General features: G+C 47.6%; 1 protein-coding gene across 1 annotated transcript; it reads right to left on the reverse strand.

The window, feature by feature from the left end:
* Positions 1 to 634: 634 nt before the first annotated feature.
* Positions 635 to 5,448, reverse strand: LOC142588547 (uncharacterized). Its single transcript, XM_075700390.1, has 4 exons — positions 5,110 to 5,448; positions 4,441 to 4,734; positions 3,481 to 3,826; positions 635 to 765 (listed from the first exon to the last, which is right to left on the reverse strand). The coding sequence occupies exons 1-4, from the start codon at positions 5,446 to 5,448 to the stop codon at positions 635 to 637; spliced, it is 1,110 nt and encodes a 369-aa protein (XP_075556505.1).
* Between the last annotated feature and the right edge of the window lie 16,536 nt (positions 5,449 to 21,984).

Raw genomic sequence — 21,984 nt, forward strand, 5'->3', positions numbered from 1 at the left:
ATGTTCTTAACTAGAGTGAGGTCAGAACATGTGTCCCTGTTGTGTGAATTAACAAGGCGCGTTGGGGTGGCCTGGTTGGTGAGAGGGGTGAGGCGCAGGGTGGAGATGAGCTCCATGAGCCTCCTCCCCTACCTCTCTCGCGTTTGTACCTCCAGAGTCCGCAGGGAGCATTGAAGGCGCCCGTGATTATCAGAGATGCTCTATCGGCGCATTTCAGCGCACGCCAAAATATCTCTGCATAGATGACGCGGTGTGTTTTGGGTGAAGTGTAAATGTGCACTGTATACACCACTTGGTTTGTCCTACAGAGGGGCAGGATCTGCGCCATGCTGTACGAATGTTCCCATGAAGCTCGAGATATATATTTGCGCGGTGTCTGATTCGTGCACCAGAGCACAAGTGGATGGGGTCCATGGAACCGTGCTGTAGACTGGGAGTTTAGCCTGCGAAACTCGTGCTTGAATGGCTATCACTGCAGGCATGTGGTCGAAATTTTGAATGTAGAGGTGTAGATTAGAACTTTCGTGGCGGTTCTGAAACCTCTAAACTTCCACTGCATTACCGAGAGCAATTCTTCATTTTTCCATGCTTTAGAAGTAGCACCTGCCATATTCGTAGTGTTTGTCGACCAAGGCTAGGGAGCAGACTCGCGGGGAGAGCTGCACCGGCACTCTGCTGTCTCTAGGCAGTCAGTGAATTCCTCCTGTTCCTCGTCCTCCGTTGCGTGGAGGAACTTACTTGGACACCCAAACTCGCGAATAGGCCCTGTGCGTTGAAAGAGAATCGGGTTACCCTTAAGGCATATGGAATGGATTGCTTACTAGCTGGGTTACAGTTACTTTCATGTGCTGCGTCTGCAGCTGGATAGGCTGCACAGCTTGATTAATCACATTTGGGAGCTAGGTGATCTGTTCGGCGAGGACTAGTAGCTGTTGTTCGATATTAGAGGCTCGGGTTTACAGGTTTCTGGTCATGGCCGGCCGAAATGTTATCGTGCTGCCCGAGCACACATAAGCCGAGTCACTCTTTCATCCTTGGGCCGGATAGTGGCGTCCGCCCGAGCCTTTACGAGTGCATAAATTTTGGTTGCTAGTTGTGCATTGTGTGTCCGTAAGGACTCCGATTCATTACGCATCTCGAGGGCGAGAGGGTGGTTGAGGGGGAGGAGGTCTCGGAGGGAACCCCTGCCCAGCCGCTTACCTGCTCTTTTCGAGCATTGCCAAGTGGAGATAAATCCCGAGGTTGGAATGTCGAAGGCTTCTCTCCTGGTCCGACTTTGTATGTTGAGACGTGCTCTTGTTTCCGACCTTCTGTTGTAGCGGTTGTTGCTTTTGCTGACCTTGCTTCCCTATCTTTGGACTTGGCGGGGCCTGCTCGCGCCATGTTGTATAGGGTCCTGCCCGGTTCGTTGCCTCCGGGTGGTGGAGCTCACGGAACGTTTGGGGCATTCCGCGCACTCCGTGAGATGGGCCGCATTGCCGATCTTGCAGGATAGCTGGCACTGGTGCTCTGTTTCCCGTCTGTGGTGACCCTGACTTAACGCCACCCTATCCGCAGCGTCATTCTTCAGGGAGGGGTCCAGTTGTCCACCCTGTGGTCGACTGAACTGTATCTCTAGCACGCCGGGATTGTCTTCTTGTAGGTGGGCGCGAGGACACATACGAGTTGTGTTAGAAAAGCATCCGACCTTATTTTTTTGTGAACACCTGATGGATATAAAACAAGCGCTTGCATCAGCTGACCTTGAACCTTCGCGCGCATGCGCGAATTTTTTCCCGCCGGCCGATAGCGTCAATCGCTGGGACGCAGCGTTTGAGTGAGGTAGTGCGCAGTGCACTTGTCGGTTTTTTATTGCAAGGAAAATGGCGGGGCGACTGGAGCAGTGCTAATACATCAAATTTTACCAGAAACTGGGCGACAGCCAAGTGGAAACCATTCGCAAGATTCAGGCGCTTTCGGTAACGATGCTATGAGCAGCACACATATTAAGGAATGGTACAACCGGTATAAAGATGGCCGCAGATCGGTGAAGAGCGAGCCATGCTCCGGTCGGCCATCAACATGCCGCAATGACCAGGTCATTGCCGAAGTGAACGCTGTGATGATGCAGCACCGTCATGTGATTGTCCGAGAAATTGCACTAGAGGTGGGCGTCAGCACTTTTTCCGCACATTCCATTACGACCTCAAATTTGGCCACGAAGAGAGTTGTGGCGAAATGCGTGCCGAAGCTGCTCACGATGGGGCAAAAGGAACTTCGTGTTGAAGTCTCACAGGGCATGCTGGATTCTACGAACAGTGACCCCGACTTCATGAACACCCTAATAACTTGTAAAGAATCTTGGGTGTACGGGTGCGACCCGGAAACCAGACCTCAGTCGTCACAGTGGAAGCATTTCATGTCGCCAAGACCAGAGAAGGCGCGCCAAGTGCGCAGCAACGTCACAGTGATGCTGACAGCTTTCTTTGACTCTCGCGGTGTGGTACACCACGAGTATGCACCACAGGGTGAAATAATCGTCAGATAGTACTACAGGGATGTCCTCCGTCGCCTACGTGATGCTGTGCGACGCAAGCGACCGGAGTTGTGGTCAACAAGAAATCGGCGCATTCATCACGACAGCGCTCCTGTGCATTCCTCGCACTTGATTCAAGCCTTTTGTGATGAAAAACCCGACGCCTGTAGTTCAGCAGGCTGCTTACTTTCCTGATATGGCCTCCTGCGACTTCTGGCTGTTTCCCAAAATCATATAATAATATAATAATATTTGGGGTTTTACGTGCCAAAACCACTTTCTGATTATGAGGCACGCCGTAGTGGAGGACTCCGGAAATTTTGACCACCTGGGGTTCTTTAACGTGCACCTAAATCTAAGCACACGGGTGTTTTCGCATTTCGCCCCCATCGAAATGCGGCCGCCGTGGCCGGGATTCGATCCCGCGACCTCGTGCTCAGCAGCCCAACACCATAGCCACTGAGCAACCACGGCGGGTGTTTCCCAAAATCAAGAGGCCATTGAAAGGCGCGCGATTTCTGACAGAAGAGGACATTATGGCTGCAACGACAGCTGAGCTAAACTCCATTCTGAAAGAGGCCTTCTTGGAATGCTTCCAACAATGGCAGCACCGCTGGGGGATGTGTGTGGACTCCCAAGGACTGAGGGCGATCAGGTTTCTAACGCTTCGGTTATGCCAATTTTGTTTCTTCGGCCAAAGGTCACTTACTTTTCTAACAGAACTCATAGATCTACTGGATGTATCGGTATAATCTACCGCCCACGAAGATCACCGCCACTACATGCGAGGAGCCCACTTTCTCGACGAAAGTGATTTCGCCCTCCCTCCAGCGGAGTACGGTTTTGACTGTAGATGAGGCTTTGTCCTCGCGGACGCGGATGACCCCGTTGCAACACTCAAAGTGGGTTTTCAGATAGCCATGGAAGGTCGGTTACCCAACCAAGAGGTACAATTCCTTGATAACCTTGTCCGCCACAGATGGTCTGCGTGCCGCAGACGATCACGTTCAGCTCCCAGACAGGCCAGACGCTGAGTTCTCCGGTTGCCGGATCACGCTCGTAGTTAGCTACCGCGCAGATCACTTCTCCGTATTTGAACACAGTCTTCAAATGAAGGATATCTCGGGGCATCAGGACCACGATGAGGTCTTCCGAGCGCAAGCATGGCGTCGGTTTCAGGCGCCAGCACTGTGACGCCTTTCCCTTCTGCGGTGCAGCGATAGCGCCGCCGGGAATCCGGGAGCAGGAAATCCTCACCTGCGTTAGCGGCGCCGCACTGGCGCTGCTCTTGGTTGTGTACTCACCTGTTACCTGCATTGCCATAGTCGCAGTAGCTAGGCTTGAAAACACTCATTTTTGGTTGGAGAACACCTTCATTTGAGTTCTTGGTGTCGATTTCACGCCATTCCAGGGTGGCCGCGTCATACCTGGTGATCTTGGTGGCCGCCATACAAGCGAAATCCGCGGCGCCGGCTACGCCGAGCCTAGCCGTCATTAGGCTTAGCCCAGCCGCGGCGTGGCGGAAGTTTCAAGTTGGCTAAAGAATACATTGTTGCGCCAAAAAAGGAAAATAAAGACTTGGGAAGGAAGAGTACGAAAAGACAGATTGAGCGCTGAACTTCAACTGATTTTATTCTTACAGCAGGGCAGGGAGAACGAACAAATGCGTATGCGTACATCAGTGTTGCCTAGAGCGATTCCAGTGACGTTTTTAACAGTTGCAACTCGTTTTGAAACAGAAAAACAGACGTGTCACTAATACAACTCGTGCCTCTCTTTTTAATGTGATATGCCTCCAAAAGTTCTCTTGCTAACGTATAACCACTCCTGCCAAGTATCTTTATCTCACGCAGCAGTGGCTGGCATCTGCCTTCCATGCAAACCGTGCAATGCGCAGGTAAATGCGCGTTACCTTTATTGATTACAGACAATTCATGCTCCCGGGCCCGGTCATTAACACATCTCCCCGTTTGTCCAACGTAGGCTTTCCCACATTTTAGCGGTATTTCGTATATAACGCCCGTCACACATTTGACGTACTGTCGAGTGTGCTTTTTCTGGCATCCTGACTTTTTGTCAACGCGGCTTATGCGCGGACACAGTCCAGCCAACTTGCGTGGTGCCGAGAAAACAATTGGCACACCAAACCTAGTAGCGACTTTCTTCAAGTTGTGGGAAACCTTGTGGACGTATGGCACCACTGCGGGTTTGCCTCGTTTTTGGTCGGGCCTAGGCGCATGCCTTTTTCCCTTCACCTTCTGGAGCAAAGTTTTAGACACCGCCCCAACGACCGAGCTCAGGTAGCCAGCTGTGTGTAGCCTCGCCAATTGCTTATCAAAGCTAGTCTGCATCGCGTGGGGGCACGACTTCATGAGAGCTGATTCAAGGCAAAGAGTGGCTATTCCTCTTTTAACTAACTTTGAGTGTGCCGAATCATACGGTAGCAATTCCTTCTGGGCACGTGGGCTATACTGCCAACATACGTGGTCTTTGTCAAAAAATAAAGACAGATCTAAAAACTGAAGAGTGCCATGGGAAGGGATTTCATGTGTAAATAGCATGCCCTTCCCATGTAGTCTAAAAACTTCTAAGACCTGGCTAATGCACTGGTCAACGGTAAAATAATGGTTACTTTTTAAAAGAATTAAAAAATCATCGACATATCTAAAAGCCTTAAGGTAGAACCTATCGTCAAAGGAACTGTGCAGGTCGCGGTCAATTGAAGCCAAGAAAATGTCACACAGCACAGGAGCGACGCAGGACCCGATGCATATCCCTTGTCGTTGAACATACAATTTATCGTTAAAAGAAATAAAAGTAGACTTTAAGTAAAATTCTAATAAAACCATAAAATTGTCAATGGAAATGGCCACTAGATTATGAAAATCTACTGGGCCGTTGCGGTCAATGCAATCCCTAACAGAGGCACACATTTCCTGTTGAGGCACTGAGTAAAACAAATCAACTACGTCTACAGAAAAAGCGTGTGCGATAAAGGCGTTTCCTTTCAGCAATTGAATTACATCTCTAGAGCTCTTAGTCGTGAAAGGATCATTCACTTGCAATGATTTCAAGTTCTTTAAAAGAAACTGGCCAACTATCTGCTGCCAAGAGCCTTTCTCGCTTACGATGGCACGGAACAGAATTCCGTCCTTATGGGAATTTGCTGTGAAAAACAGGGTTAAGGAAGCAATGGACAAGGGATATGCATCGGGTCCTGCGTCGCTCCTGTGCTGTGTGACATTTTCTTGGCTTCAATTGACCGCGACCTGCACAGTTCCTTTGACGATAGGTTCTACCTTAAGGCTTTTAGATATGTCGATGATTTTTTAATTCTTTTAAAGAGTAACCATGATTTTACCGTTGACCAGTGCATTAGCCAGGTTTTAGATGTTTTTAGACTACATGGGAAGGGCATGCTATTTACACATGAAATCCCTTCCCATGGCACTCTTCAGTTTTTAGATCTGTCTTTATTTTTTGACAAAGACCACGTATGTTGGCACTATAGCCCACGTGCCCAGAAGGAATTGCTACCGTATGATTCGGCACACTAAACATAATAATAATAATAATAATAATAATAATAATAATAATAATAATAATAATAATAATAATAATAATAATAATAATAATAATAATAATAATAATAATCATCACAATCATCATCATCATAATCATCATCATCAGCCTGGTTACGCCCACTGTAGGGCAAAGGCCTCTCCCATACTTCTCCAACAATCCCGGTCATGTACTAATTGTGGCCATGCCATGCCTGCAAACTTCTTAATCTCATGCGCCCACCTAACTTTCTGCCGCACCCTGCTACGCTTCCCTTCCCTTGGTATCCAGGCCGTAACCCTTAATGACCATCGGTTATCTTCCCTCCTCATTACATGTCCTGCCCATGCCCATTTCTTTTTCTTGATTTCAACTAAGATGTCATTAACTCGCGTTTGTTCCCTCACCCAATCTGCTCTTTTCCTATCCCTTAACGTTACACCTATCATTCTTCTTTCCATAGCTCGTTGCGTCGTCCTCAATTTGAGCAGAACCCTTTTCGTAAGCCTCCAGGTTTCTGCCCCGTAGGTGAGTACTGGTAAGACACAGCTATTATATACTTTTCTCTTGAGGGATAATGGTAACCTGCTGTTCATGATCTGAGAATGCCTGGCAAACGGACCCCAGCCCATTCTCATTCTTCTGATTATTTCCGTCTCATGATCCGGATCCGCCGTCACTACCTGCCCTAAGTAGATGTATTCCCTTACGACTTCCAGTGCCGACTCCAGTGGCACACTCAAAGTTAGTTAAAAGAGGAATAGCCACTCTTTGCCTTGAATCAGCCCTCATGAAGTCGTGCACCCACGCGATGCAGACTAGCTTTGATAAGCAATTGGCGAGGCTACACACAGCTGGCTACCTGAGCTCGGTCGTTGGGGCGGTGTCTAAAACATTGCTCCAGAAGGTGAAGGGAAAAAGGCATGCGCCTAGGCCCGACCAAAAACGAGGCAAACCCGCAGTGGCGCCATACGTCCACAAGCTTTCCCACAACTTGAAGAAAGTCGCTACTAGGTTTGGTGTGCCAGTTGTTTTCTCGGCACCACGCAAGTTGGCTGGACTGTGTCCGCGCATAAGCCGCGTTGACAAAAAGTCAGGATGCCAGAAAAAGCACACTCGACAGTACGTCAAATGTGTGATGGGCGTTATATACGAAATACCGCTAAAATGTGGGAAAGTCTACGTTGGACAAACGGGGAGATGTGTTAATGACCGGGCCCGGGAGCATGAATTGTCGGTAATCAATAAAGGTAATGCGCATTTATCTGCGCATTGCATGGTTTGCATGTAAGGCAGATGCCAGCCACTGCTGCGTGAGATAAAGATACTTGGCAGGAGTGGTTATACGTTAGCAAGAGAACTTTTGGAGGCATATCTCATTAAAACGAGAGGCACGAGTTGTATTAGTGACACGTCTGTTTTCTGTTTGAAAACGAGTTGCAACTGTTAAAAACGTCACTGGAATCGCTCTAGGCAACACTGATGTACGCATGCGCATTTGTTCATTCTCCCTGCCCTGCTGTAAGAATAAAATCAGTTGAAGTTCAGCGCTCAATCTGTCTTTTCGTACTCTTCCTTCCCAAGTCTTTATTTTCCTTTTTTGGCGCAACAATGATTTCTTTAGATCCCAACCAACTCGCCCAGCAACAAGTTCTACTTTCAAGTTGGCGTAGCAGTGATGAAGGATAGCCCACCTCACCTGTTGCCCACCTGATGAAGAATAACCCACGTATTCCTTCAGATCTCAAGTGACCGATGGCGCTAATTTCGTTGGGGTTCACCTTGTATATCGTGGTTGCAATCGAAAATCGACGAAGCCAATGCACTCGCATGGATGGCTGTGTTACGCAGGGGTTTGGTCGTTGAGACACTGCCAGCGTCTGCTCACAACGGAAGCGACGCCAAACTTCTTCGAGGATCACTCGGACTTGCTCAAGGTGGAGGCATCTGCCATGGCCGCTGGATAAAAAAAATGGGCAGGACGGCTAAGCTTCGCGTTTAAAATTGGAACGCGATAGAATGCAAAGATCCCTGACTGCTTTTCACCCTTCTGGGCAACTGCAGCTTACGTAAGCGGCATGTTTACCAGGAAACGACGGCGAACGCTATGCACGAAGGGAAGCTTCCAGCTGAACACGCGGCCTCTTACATGGGTCGAAGTCCTGTTATTTTCTTCGCACTTGTAATATTTCAGTCTGAGAAAAGCTGACATAAAGGTTATGCATTCTCGGCGTCTTGTTTTCCTTAGATATGTTTTTCGACTCTTTCTCAAAAATCCGAGGAATAACTTTGTAAAGATGAAAGACAAGGTATGAGCAACTTTGATGACCTCATATGTGGTTCAGAGGTGTGCGTGGTTCGGAATGATCTTATCGCGAAAAGACGGTCGACGCCGGACGCCTGATTTTCTGCTACGCAGGGCGCTTAACACAACCGTGTTAAAAGAAACGTGGTTCCTGTCGCGTCCTCCGGGCTGCAATGGGAGTGAACGTGACTGCCGCAGTTGCATTCTCGGTCGCTTGATTGAGCCGAACGGCGCTAGCTACTGGGGATAGGACGCGTCGGCTTCCGCGGGTGACGGCGTTCCAAGCGCATTCGTGGCGCATTTTCTATGATGACCCTATACAACAGTCACTGACGGGTGGTACCACGGCGGACAGCACCATTTTCGATACATGCGGCACGCCGCACCTTTTTTATCGAGCGGCCGTGTCTCTGCGAGACCGGGCACTCGTCAATGCCTCCGCACTCCAGCAGCTTTCCTCGAACGGTTCCTGTTTCCGTAGTTGTCGGTAGACGCCTGGCCCTCGAGAAGAGCAGAGACGGCCAAGGTCGAAGCGCCGTGAGCCGGAGTCCAAGTGCCAGACACGCCCCCACCTCTTCACCCTAGCCATGTTCGGGTCGCCGAAAGCCTCAGATTTAATCATTTCTTTTCATTTCATTTATTTATTCTCAAGGCCGTACAGGCATTAAAGGGAGGAGTCGCAATAAAAGAAGAAAAAACATAGCTAATGAGGCAGCACATGGTCACAGATAGCCGACTTGAACACATCATGTTCTGTGATAGTGACGATGGATGCGGGAAGGCGATTCCAGTCTTGACTTGTTTTCGGGATGAAGGCTTCAAGGTATACATTACTGTTATACTGAGGCACCCCAACCTACATTCGATGATCAATACGGAATGACAAATGGCTCGCTGGCAAAAAAGTGTCATTTTTAGCTCATTATTAGTGTAGTATATTTAGTGAAACAGGCATAAGCGGGAAATTCGACGTCTAGTAGAAAGGAGAGGTAGTTCAAGCATTGCTTCATGCGAGAAACGCTGGCTAAGCGATAGTAGTTAGAGAGGATAAACCTAACTGAGCGGTTCTGAACCGATTTTATGGACTGTGTTAACGAGCTAGTGTACGGGTCCCATATCGATGAAGCGTACTCGAGTTTAGAACGCATGAGTGTTTTATATAGTAGCAGTTTCAGCGGAACGGGAGCGAGGCGGAAATTTCGCCTAAGAAAACCAAGGGAACAGCTAGGTTTGTTAATAACATAGTGGATATGCTTCTCCCATGACAGATTATTAGTGATATGGACGCCTAGATACTTGTAGCTGTCGGCGAACTGAAGAGGGCAACCGTTAAGATCATAGCTCTGAGAAATGGACTGGTTAATCTTTCGAGACACCCTCATTGCTTTACATTTGTTAATGTTTAGTTTCACAAGCCATGCATTACACCAAGAAGAAATTTTATTTAAGTCAGATTGAAGAACGGCGAAGTCATACTCATTAGAAATTACGCGGTACAGAACGCAGTCGTCTGCAAAGAGCCTTATGTTAGAAGTAACAGAATCAAGCAGGTCATTATTATAAATTGGAAAAAGAAGAGGCGTTAGGACTGACCCCTGAGCAACACGGGAGGTTGCGAGAGTCATGATCATTCACAGAAAGGTACTCTGTTCTATTCTGCAAGAAACATTCAATCCACTTAAGCAAGTTACAATCAAGATGGAGTGTGCTAAGTTTGAGTAATAGTAGTCGATGTGAGACGGTATCGAAAGCTTTCGCGAAGTCAAGGACGATGCCGTCACTAACTGAAGCTCGATCTAAAGCGGAGGACAAATAATTAGTAAAGGTTATTAATTGAGTCTCACGAGAATAATTTTGCAAAAAACCATGCTGCTGTGGCGCAAGAAAATTATTAGACTCGAGAAAGCTAATCAGGTTGCAGTAGATTATGTGCTCTAATAATGTGCATGGAATAGAAGTTAAGGAGTTCGGCCGGTAGTTTAAGGGGTTATGTGTATCACTGGATTTGTGGACTGGAATCACCTTCGCCGTCCTCCAGTCGTCCGGAAGTGTTGAACTCTGCAAAGACTGCGTAAAAATATATGACAAGAAAGCAGATGAATACGCTACAGTACTTTTAAGGAATTTGTAATTTATGGTATCAACACCGGCCGATGAAGAAAGTTTATCTTTCTTAATTAAATTGTATATGCCATCTAAATCGATCGAAATCCGCTCCATCTCAGGGTACGTAAAGGCACGTGCGGACGGTGAAGTGTTTATTAGAGCGTCAGAAAAATATAGCGAGAATGTGTTGTTAAAAACCGTTGAGCAAAGCTCATGGGTGACAGTAAATCCATTGTCAGTTTTCAGAACGATTTCTATGGGTTTGCGTACGTTAATAATGTTCCAAAACTTCTTAGGATTAGTTGTGAGCAGATGAGGTAGTGTTTCAGAAAAAAGTAATTGTTGGCAGAGCGAATTCAGATGCGATAGCTACGTAGGCAGCTTTTGCTTTGGTTTCCCCAGGTAGCTTGAAGCGTCGGAAAATGTGTTTTTTCTTGTTAAGAAGCTGTTTTAAGCTCAAGTTAAACCAAGGAGCCCTATTGCATGGAGATAACAGGCGAGTCGGAACATATTTTTCAGTTAGCGTTTGAACCTTGTTTTTGAAAAGGAGCCAGTTTTCTGCAATATATCTTTTCCAGAACTGAGGAAAAAAGAAATCGGCAAAACTTTGTAATTCGTTATTGATCGAGGAAAAATCGGCTCGACTGTAGTCACGAATTTTCTTACGGTGTTTTAGACGCTGTGGCGTGCGTAAGGGGATTGGAAAATGAATCACGCAGTGATCGCTTCAACCAGGTGTAATTGATAATGATGAAATTGAATCAGGGGACGTGGTGAAGACGAGCTCAAGGATGTTGGCAAAAATTGCAGTGACATGGGTAGGCTCTTTAACAAACTGGGTGAGGCCAAATGTCGAACATATATCAAGAAAGTTGAACATTGGGATGAGGATAAAGTTACTGATGGGAAGGCAACAACCCAGTCAATGCCAGGGAAATTGAAATCACTGAGCAAGAATATTGGTGCTGCTGGATATTTAACAACGATTTGGTTAAGACAGTCAAATAGCTCATTGCAAAATGTGGATGTACTATCGGGTGGTCGATAGCAAGCGGCAGATATCACGTCTTTCTTATTTATGTGAACACAACAGCACAAGAGCTCAATTTGCGAAGGCACGTGTATATCAAAAGAGGTGATATCAGATGAAGCAGCGATCAAGGTCCCACCACCACATCGTCCTATTCTGTCATTTCTATAAATATTGTAAGCCTTACTGCACGCGAAAAGCTCCGAATTTTCCATCTTATCTGAAAGCCAGGTCTCGACTAAAACAACAATATCTGCATTACACGTGTCGATCAGCGCAGACAGGGCATCGCGCTTATTCATAATGGAGCGGTTGTTAGTGAACAGCACAGAGTAATCGTTGTCATGCTTATTCTGTACGGCTGCGCGATGCTAACTCGAAGCGGGTGAAGGGGGATTCGCAGGGAAATTTATTCCGCTGCCGCCTACATTACCGCTGGCAGTAGCAATACTGTTCTGCTGGAGTTCATAAACGGTATCGGTTTGAGAGCAATTCAAGTAGCACGTTTTTTTGATGAAAAATTTGTTGTACCTGAGATGACACAATTGACCGGAAGACTTCCCAAATGCAATTAACTTATTCCTGGTCATTCTAGTTGCCCGACAGTTCTCTTCTTGAATGCATACCCCGGATCCTTTCAGTTTCTTCTTTCGTGTTAATATGTTTTCCTCTGCTTTAAATGATGCCAATATCACTACCATTGGTCGACATTTGTTATATATAAGGGAACCTAAGCGATGCGCACGTTCAATCCCTTCTTCGGGTAATTGCAATGCGAAAAACTGCACAAGTAGTGCACGAACTTTTTTTTCTGTTTCCGCCCAGGTTTCACAGGCACCATCGGCGATACCATAGAAAATCAAGTTATCTCTCCTTGACCTGTCCTCGAAATCCTCCAGACGAGATTGCACCGAAGCATGCTCACTTTTCATGGCTTCGGTAATAATGCCTCGGATATGGGCAGGTTCTTGCTGAGTTTCAAGTGCAGCGACTTTCTGATCTACGTGCGCTAATCTGGCATTCATGCTTGTAATACGCTCCTCAAGTAATTCTTGGTTGGCTTTCACTTCATTAAGAGTTCAGATTAGCTCAGCGTGACGCGCATACATTTTAGTAGGAAGAGAGTTGATGGCCTCGAGAACCAGGTTAGTGCTACAACTGGGATCAGGCCCAGGGTTAAGCTCAATGTCTCCGGATATCACAAGCAACTTCGTAGCATGTACACAGTCGGCACATAAACACCACAAAATGTCCGGGCATGGGACGAGCAGCAAAGCGCGATTGCTAGAGCGCTTACAGTAAAGGGAAGACGAGTTACCAACCTGGATGTAAGAGAAGAACGGTCTCAGCAAAGACTGCGCCATTGCTGCTATCCCATGCCCACTGACGAGGGTCGTCATTGTTGGCCTATTTATATGCGCACCACAGGGTGACCCATGCGTTGATGCCGTTGGTTTGGTGAAAAGATCCGGTGCGATGATTCCGCTGACGTTTCCGACATGCGCAGACGAAGAGAACAGCAATTCGCCACATGATTCAGAGGCCGAGTTTTCAGCAAGGAAGGGCGTAGTACAGGCTACATCGGAGGGGTTCCAGGCACGGACAGGAAACAGCCCGATTAGTGGAAGAATCTGGATGTAAAAGAAGAACGGTCTCAGCAAAGACTGCGCCATTGCAGATATCCCATGCCCACTGACGAAGGTCGTCATCGTTGGCCTATTTATATGCGCACCACAGGGTGACGGATGCGTTGATGCCGTTGGTTTGGTGAAAAGATCCGGTGCGATGATTCAGCTGACGTTTCCGGCATGCGCAGACGAACAGAACAGCAATTCGCCGCATTATTCAGAGGCCGAGTTTTCAGAAAGGAAGGGCGTAGTACAGGCTACATCGGAGGGGTTCCAGGCACGGACAGGAAACAGCCCGATTAGTGGAAGAATCTGGATGTAAAAGAAGAACGGTCTCAGCAAAGACTGCGCCATTGCAGATATCCCATGCCCACTGACGAGGGTCGTCATCGTTGGCCTATTTATATGCGCACCACAGGGTGACGCATGCGTTGATGCCGCTGGTTTGGTGAAAAGATCCGGTGCGATGATTCAGCTGACGTTTCCGGCATGCGCAGACGAAGAGAACAGCAATTCGCCGCATTATTCAGAGGCCGAGTTTTCAGCAAGGAAGGGCGTAGTACAGGCTACATCGGAGGGGTTCCAGGCACGGACAGGAAACAGCCCGATTAGTGGAAGAATCTGGATGTAAAAGAAGAACGGTCTCAGCAATGAATGCGCCATTGCAGATATCCCCTTCCCACTGACGAGGGTCGTCATCGTTGGCCTATTTATATGCGCACCACAGGGTGACGCATGCGCTGATGCTGTTGGTTTGGTGAAAAGATCCGGTTCGATGATTCAGCTGACGTCTCCGGCATGCGCAGACGAAGGGAACAGAAATTCGCCGCATTATTCAGAGGCGGAGTTTTCAGCAAGGAAGGGCGTAGTACAGGCTGCATCGGAGGGGTTCAGGCATGGACAGGAAACAGCCCGATTAGTGGAAGAATCTGGGTGTAAAAGAAGAACGGTCTCAGCAAAGACTGCGCCATTGCTGCCATCCCATGGCCACTGACGAGGGTCGTCATCGTTGGCCTATTTATATGTGCACCACAGGGTGACGCATGCGTTGATGCCGCTGGTTTGGTGAAAAGATCCGGTGCGATGATTCAGCTGACGTTTCCGGCATGCGCAGACGAAGAGAACAGCAATTCGCCGCATTATTCAGAGGCCAAGTTTCAGCAAGGAAGGGCTACAGGCTACATCGGAGGGGTTCCAGGCACGGACAGGAAACAGCCCGATTAGTGGAAGAATCTGGATGTAAAAGAAGAACGGTCTCAGCAAAGACTGCGCCATTGCAGATATCCCATGCCCACTGACGAGGGTCGTCATCGTTGGCCTATTTATATGCGCACCACAGGGTGACGTATGCGTTGATGCCGTTGGTTTGGTGAAAAGATCCGATGCGATGATTCAGCTGACGTTTCCGGCATGCGCAGACGAACAGAACAGCAATTCGCCGCATTATTCAGAGGCCGAGTTTTCAGCAAGGAAGGGCGTAGTACAGGCTACATCGGAGGGGCTCCAGGCACGGACAGGAAACAGCCCGATTAGTGGAAGAATCTGGATGTAAAAGAAGAACGGTCTCAGCAAAGACTGCGCCATTGCAGATATCCCATGCCCACTGACGAGGGTCGTCATCGTTGGCCTATTTATATGTGCACCACAGGGTGACGCATGCGTTGATGCCGCTGGTTTGGTGAAAAGATCCGGTGCGATGATTCAGCTGACGATTCCGGCATGCGCAGACGAAGAGAACAGCAATTCGCCGCATTATTCAGAGGCCGAGTTTTCAGCAAGGAAGGGCGTAGTACAGGCTACATCGGAGGGGTTCCAGGCACGGACAGGAAACAGCCCGATTAGTGGAAGAATCTGGATGTAAAAGAAGAACGGTCTCAGCAAAGACTGCGCCATTGCTGCCATCCCATGGCCACTGACGAGGGTCGTCATCGTTGGCCTATTTATATGCGCACCACAGGGCGACGCATGCGCTGATGCTGTTGGTTTGGTGAAAAGATCCGGTTCGATGATTCAGCTGACGTTTCCGGCATGCGCAGACGAAGGGAACAGAAATTCGCCGCATGATTCAGAGGCCGAGTTTTAAGCAAGGAAGGGCGTAGTACAGGTGACATCGGAGGGGTTCCAGGCACGGAAAGAAAACAGCCCGATTAGTGGAAGAATCTGGATGTAAAAGAAGAACGGTCTGAGCAAAGACTGCGCCATTGCTGCTATCCCATGCCCGAACATCCTACGAACATGCTACGTGTCCCCGGCAGTTGTTTGTCTGCTTGATTGCCCGCTGTTACTTGTTCTTACCATTATGGGGGGATTGGCGAAGATCCAGATGAATTAGAAGACGATTGGTGATTCCGTGAATAAAATGAGGCAATTGGGAGAAAAGTCAAATGAATAGAAAATAACTATTATTTAAAAATTTTGCTACCGACTCTTTTTGAAGCAACGTAAACTCCAGCGGCTAAGCAAGCAAACTTATAACATGACTCAAGAGAGAAGTAATATTCGCGAGGGTTGCAGTGTAGGCTTGTTGGTAATCCATCTTCAAGGGGTGTACGGTAGCGCGATTAGAAGACGGGACAAAAGAAGACACACAGGGACACACACACAGGAGTTGGAAGTTAGCGCTGTAAGTGTTCCTGTGTGTCGTCTCTTGTCCCATCTTTTAATCGCGCTACAGTACACTCCTTAAAGAGCGAAGGCTCCGCGAGAAAAAATGTCAGGACTTGCAAAATTTAATCTAATTCATTCAAATATTTCTAAAATGCGTTTCTTTGAATGTGTGAGTTGCCTACAGAATAAGAAAGAAATGGTCAATGGTTTCATGTTCTCTACAGCATGGATACAGTGGGGAGGGAGCCCAACCAGCGCTGTGTTGACAAAACTTTAAGGAAGCTATTCGACACTATAGCCGAGTGAAAGTTAACAGACTTGTATTAGTTTTAAAGAAATTGTTGCGGCAACAAAATAGTAGGTGTCAATACCATCCAATGTAATTATAGCTGCGTTTAAAAATGTCAAGCACGATAGTATATGACTTCAATCTAGCTCTAATAATTTGTGCTGACACTGGAAGTACCGAGAGAAATGGGCCACTGAGGCCGTTTTCGCCAGGCTATCTGCCATTTCATTCATAAATTATCCTTATGTCCAGGCACCCAGAGAAGTATTATCAATTTTGATTGTGCAGGTACAGGAGAATGTAATGCGGGCAAGATGTGCGACTCACTACTGGAAGTGAGTGATAAACATAATGAAGCGAATCTGTTAATGTTATACTGATTAAGCTGGTGAACTTCGTATTGTCAGGGCTAATATCACTTTAAGGAATTCAGCCAGAAATACTGGTATGAAATCAGAAATCCTATGGGAGAAAAACTAATCAAGAGCAGAGGAGAAAATGCCAATATCCGACTTTTCTTGATAATTTATTGCGTCTATATCAATGACAGTATCTGTCGGTATACCCGTTGAATATGTTCCTGTTGCAACCGATTTAAAATGTTGCAGGAAAGGTATTTCACATTAAGCGGATTGGTATAACGAAAAATTACATTTAGTGGTTCTCCCGCACAGCCAATACTTAGCATCTCACGGATGCGTGCTATATTCAAAGGTTCAGGCGAGTTATGTACGAAGACTGCCTGTAGTGTATGAAATCACGGCCAATGAACTGCAAGAAATAACACCGGTGGGAAATCAAAATGGCTTTTAATCTTATTAGTGTTTCCTATGTTTTGAGTAAAGTCTCAACAGTTAGGAAAGGAAACCTGCACAAGGAAAATACTAGCCGTACTTCCAGGTGCCAGGCGTGAGACCGGGCTAGTTTCTATTCCCTAAGCACGTGCACAGCCCGGCGAGCACACGCAAAAGGAACGACGAGTACAAGCACTGGCTTTCAACTAAGCGTTATTACAAAAATGCCCCAAACATGTACGCCCACGTACACATGATACAATCAAAACTGCCGGTGCTTATTGGCTGAACGAAACGATAATTCACACCTTGGAGAAAGCACTGGCCTCAGACAGCACGCGGCGTGCAGCTGCATCTAGAAAGTTCCTCGTTGGTCAAATAGACTTATGGTTTACTAACGCAGCTTTCTTTTGCAATATCCACAGTTTCAGTCATTATTTATTTATTTATTTGATAATGCGTCAAGGGTCCAAATTGGACATTAAATGAGAGGTGGGCTCGTAAAAGGCGGGATTGATGATGATGAAATTAGAAAGATGAGTCGCAAATCTCAATGGCAGATCTAAAGCGCGCTGTATCGCAGATGAGTGCAATTTGTCTGGGAAAGCCATTCCTGTCTCGGGCAGTTCGGACGAAGAATGACAGCAGGAACATAGTCGTGCGGGCTTGTGGTGGGATTACCGAGTTCGGATGGCCTGTTCGATGAACACGATGAGCCAGCTGGACCAGCTGGCTGTGACGAGGTATTGAACAAAACAACCTGTGATAGGAGCATAGGCGAGAGATGCGACGACGAGACGCAAGAGGCGATAGGTCTAGTTCAGATTTTAGTGATGAAACGCTATTGTGATATGAGTAATCTGAAACAATCAATCTAGCAGCACGGTTCTGAGCACTTTCAAGGGCTTTAGTGAGAGTAGTTTGGTAAGGGTCAAAGATGGCACATGCATCTTCAAGTTTTGATCACACAAACGTTTTACAGGCAACTGATTTCACGGCTGGTTATGCGATGAAGAGATTACGGTGAACATAACCAAGAATTTTGTTAGCTGAATTAATTATGTGGCTTACATGATTTGCCCAAGACATCTCTTTGGAGCGGTGTATTCCTAAGTGCTTGAAAGATGTGGTAGTATATATATAGTACAGTTACTCTTGTAGGCAGGGGGGATGTAGTTAGGTCGACGATAGAATGAAATGTGTACAGTCTTACTAACGTTTAGGGACATGAGCCATGTAGCATACCAGTCTTGAATATGAAAGAGGTCCTCCTGAAGGGAAGAGACGTCAGCGACGGCATTGATTGGGCGGTATAGGACACAATTATCAGTGAAAGGACGTATTACGGAGGTTACAGTGAATGGCAGATCATAGCAGCGTTGTCACATGCGTGCTTGGCTAATATTGCCATATTTTCAAATGGCTGTGCGCAGCCGCATCATAACATGTACACCAAAAAATTCCTTTTTCGCTTTCTGCATTTTGAGGAAATGTTCATGACCCGCCGTGGTTGCTTAGTGGCTATGGTGTTGGGCGACTACTGAGCGCGAGGTCGTGGTATCGAATCCCGGCCACGGCGGCCGCATTTCGAGAGGGGTGAAATGCGAAACCTCCCATGTACGTAGATTTAAATACACGTTAAAGAGCCCCAGGTAGTCAACATTTTCCGGGGTCCCCCAGTACAGCGTGTCTCATATCAGATCGTGGTTTTGGCACGTAAGACCTCATAACTTATACTATGTTCATGGGGTCCCAAGATCAGCATCAGCCTGTTTTATCTCACGTACCGCTAGCCGACATACTGGTGTGAAAGAAGACAACATTCTTCGGCTAGTCCAGGCCTTCATCGTCAGTAGCGTCGTAGTAAAACACGTTGTGGGGCTAGTTGGTGCATAGCTTTCAATAGGTGAAGCGCCAATAGCGACGGCACACAAGAAAAAATACAGACAGGACAAGGCGTGGCTCCCGTACTTTGCAACATTTTCCTTGCGGGCATCGACAGAGCGCTATCGAAGGTGTTTGACGAAGACAAAGTACTCAAGGTTTTGAGGTATGTTGACGATTCTTTAATTTTACTGATGGAACGATCTCCCATGACCACGGAGTAAGACATTTAGGAGGTGTAACTCCCGTCATCGCGAGCGAGTGCGGGCGACAAGATAAGGTCACAAATGTTGTATGCGCCGACGGGGCCGTATACAGTGGCGGCGCCATGCGGCGCGTCGTAGAAGCCTCAGCGAAAAAAAAAATACAGCGCCCGGGCAGGCGGCTCCAGCGCGCTCTCAACGGCGGTGATTTCTTTCCAGGCCGCCAGGCGCCGCCAGCACGATAACGGCTCCGCGGGCATGTGACTTTTTCTGGTCGCCGCAAACAGCGGAGTTTCCACTCCTAAATGTCTCTTGCTCCGTGCCCATGACTTACTCGCATACTGTGCAGGGCATTTTATCTGATTTTAAACAGCAAGGAAAAGGCTTAGATTTTACTTTCGAACTAGCCAAGGATAACAGCTTGCAGTTTTTAGATCTTGACATAACCCTTACTGACGAAGCCTCCTGCTGGATGTACCGACCCCGTGCCCGCAAAGAATTGTTGCCGCATGAGTCTACACACTCCAAGACTGTTAAACGAGCAATTGCCACTATGTGCCTCGAATCTGTGCTGAAAAATTGTGCTGTCATAAGGCACGAGCAAGCTTTGACGACCAGATTTTGAAGTTGAGGAAGGAAAGCGTTCCTTGCTTGGTTTTAAGCGCAGTTTCGGAGGCGTTATTGAAAAAACTGAAAAAAGAAAGAAAAAGAAGTGAAGAAGGTCGAACAGTCGAAAAGAAAGCTAAAGCGGTGGTGATACCATATTCTCATAAAGTGGCGCATAATCTGAAACACGTCGCCGTGAAATAAATAATTCCTGTGGTTTTTTTTCCGCGCCGCGAAAACATGCTACTTTGGGCTGCCTGATTGGTCCGGATGACTCTAAAAAAGTAGGGTTTTCTATTAAACATACGAACCCTTTTGTTAAGTGTGAAGAAGGGGTAGTATACCACATACCACTGGAGTGTGGAAAAGAGTATATCAGCCAAACTGGCCGATGTATTAATGAACGCCTGCGGGAGCATAAGCTTTCACTGAAAAATGGATATGGTTCAAACTTGCCCCTTCATTGCAAGGCCTGCGGGAATGAGAATGAACAAGCATGTCAAGCAAGGCTTCATGATACGGCAATCTTGTTTAAAAGTAAAGATTCTGTTGCGCGTGAATTGTTGAAGGCCAACGAGATTAAGAAAAGAGGGGACAACTGTGTCAGCACCCCGTCTCTGAATATATACACGAATGAAAGCATGTTTTTAGATAAGTTTTAGATTTAGATTAAGCGTGATTCCATTCATATATATCTTCAGTGTTCTCGCACGTGCGCATTCACATATTCAGTGTCCCTCCTTTTTCGTTCCCCTCTCCTCATGGCTATATAATCAGCCACCTGTGACTTCAATAAACAGTTGCAAGTAGCGCCTTGTCCAGTCTATATTTCTTCTTGTGTGCCGTCGCTATTGGCGCTTCCCCTATTGAAAGTAGCGTCGTATATGTGGCACCCTTCCTATGTCACTCACATGCTACCTCAAGATTGATATCATCATCAAGAAAACATACAAATAAGCACTCCACTTTCCACCCACCACCGTCAATGTAAAACGTGTAGAGTTGGTGCTCCACAATACTCTCGACGAGCTCATAGAGGCTAAGCACTTAGCTTACTACGAACGCCTCTCCTACACCGCAACATGACGCCAAGTCTCAGTAAACTGAGCATTCATTACCTCACGCAGGATGGAGCCGAGCTCCCCTTACCACCGGACGTTGCGACACTTTCCTAATTAAGCCTCTCTCGAAGAACGTGCACCCGGAGCAGAATACACCACTTCACGTCGCAAGGGCTCAGCGACTCGGTACTAGATATGAGGGCGCTTCGCACGTGGCTTATATCGACGCCGCGGACAACCGACCCAGTCGGTCATGACACTTCCCATGGTCACGGGCTCGAAACTGGATATCACAAGAGCCCGCTGTACACGCAGCATTCGTCCTGAAGAAGGCCAGAAGATTTCTATCGCACATCACCTGTGCATCCACTACTGCATCGTGCCCCATCACCGATTCCAAAACGGCTCTAGGCAACTTTACCAGAGGACTCACCTCGTCCCAGGCACACCGCATTCTCACTGGCACAAACCCCTCCCGTCGCCGCAGCGTCCACCTCATCTCGGCCCCGAGCCACGCAGTCTTACTGGAGACGACAGAAACGAAGTCGCACTCAACGGCGCTGGAGCACGCGTCCACTGGGCACGTAACTTCTCTTCGGGCCAGCAGTTTTCGGATGGCCTCACCATCCGCAAGCCCTTTATCAGGTGGCCGTAGCCTCCTGGCGCAGCCACGAGCACGAGTTTACGATCACCTATGACGAGATCCTCACTTACTACCGTAAAACCAGCCTCATATACCTCCCTCCAGACAAATCTCTCTACAATCATCAATCGACCACGTGACAGCTCTTATAGACGCGCACCTTTCCTGCACCGTCCTGTATCATCACATTTGCCCCGACGCCTTCACACCGATCGGCTAAACATGCCAAGCACGACGCACAGATCTTGATATCTGGGCACGCCCCGCAGCACCGCACTCCATCAAACACAGCACTAATCATACATTCGGAATCACTACGCCCGAGTAATGGGACGCCATGCTGCTCAGTGAATGCCTGCAGGATCAAATCTAGCTTGTCCGGCTGGCCGACAACGCCGCCTAGACTCAAGCTCTGGACACCGCCTGAGGAAGGAGGCTCCAGTGGGGCCAGTCTCCCGGCACCCGCCTTCCATAACCCCAGCAAGGACTTTGACAAAAGTTTTCTCTGTCTTTTTCCCACGAACTCTAGTCCACAGGAAGATACGTCCATGGTAGCTCGTATAAGCTTAATGAGATAAAGTAGAAGGCGGGATTTGCTGTTGTCTTTTTAGCCCCGCACAAACATTCTCAGCTGAACGCTAGAACAAGTCCTGTGAACAAAAAACTAAAGCACGTCCAAAGAACGCCCAGAAAGAAGTTTGTTCAGTGCTCAATGGGCATGACATATGACATACTCCTCTTGTGGAAGAAGT

The sequence above is a fragment of the Dermacentor variabilis genome, chromosome 7 (assembly GCF_050947875.1).
Source record: "Dermacentor variabilis isolate Ectoservices chromosome 7, ASM5094787v1, whole genome shotgun sequence".
Classification (NCBI taxonomy): domain Eukaryota; kingdom Metazoa; phylum Arthropoda; class Arachnida; order Ixodida; family Ixodidae; genus Dermacentor; species Dermacentor variabilis.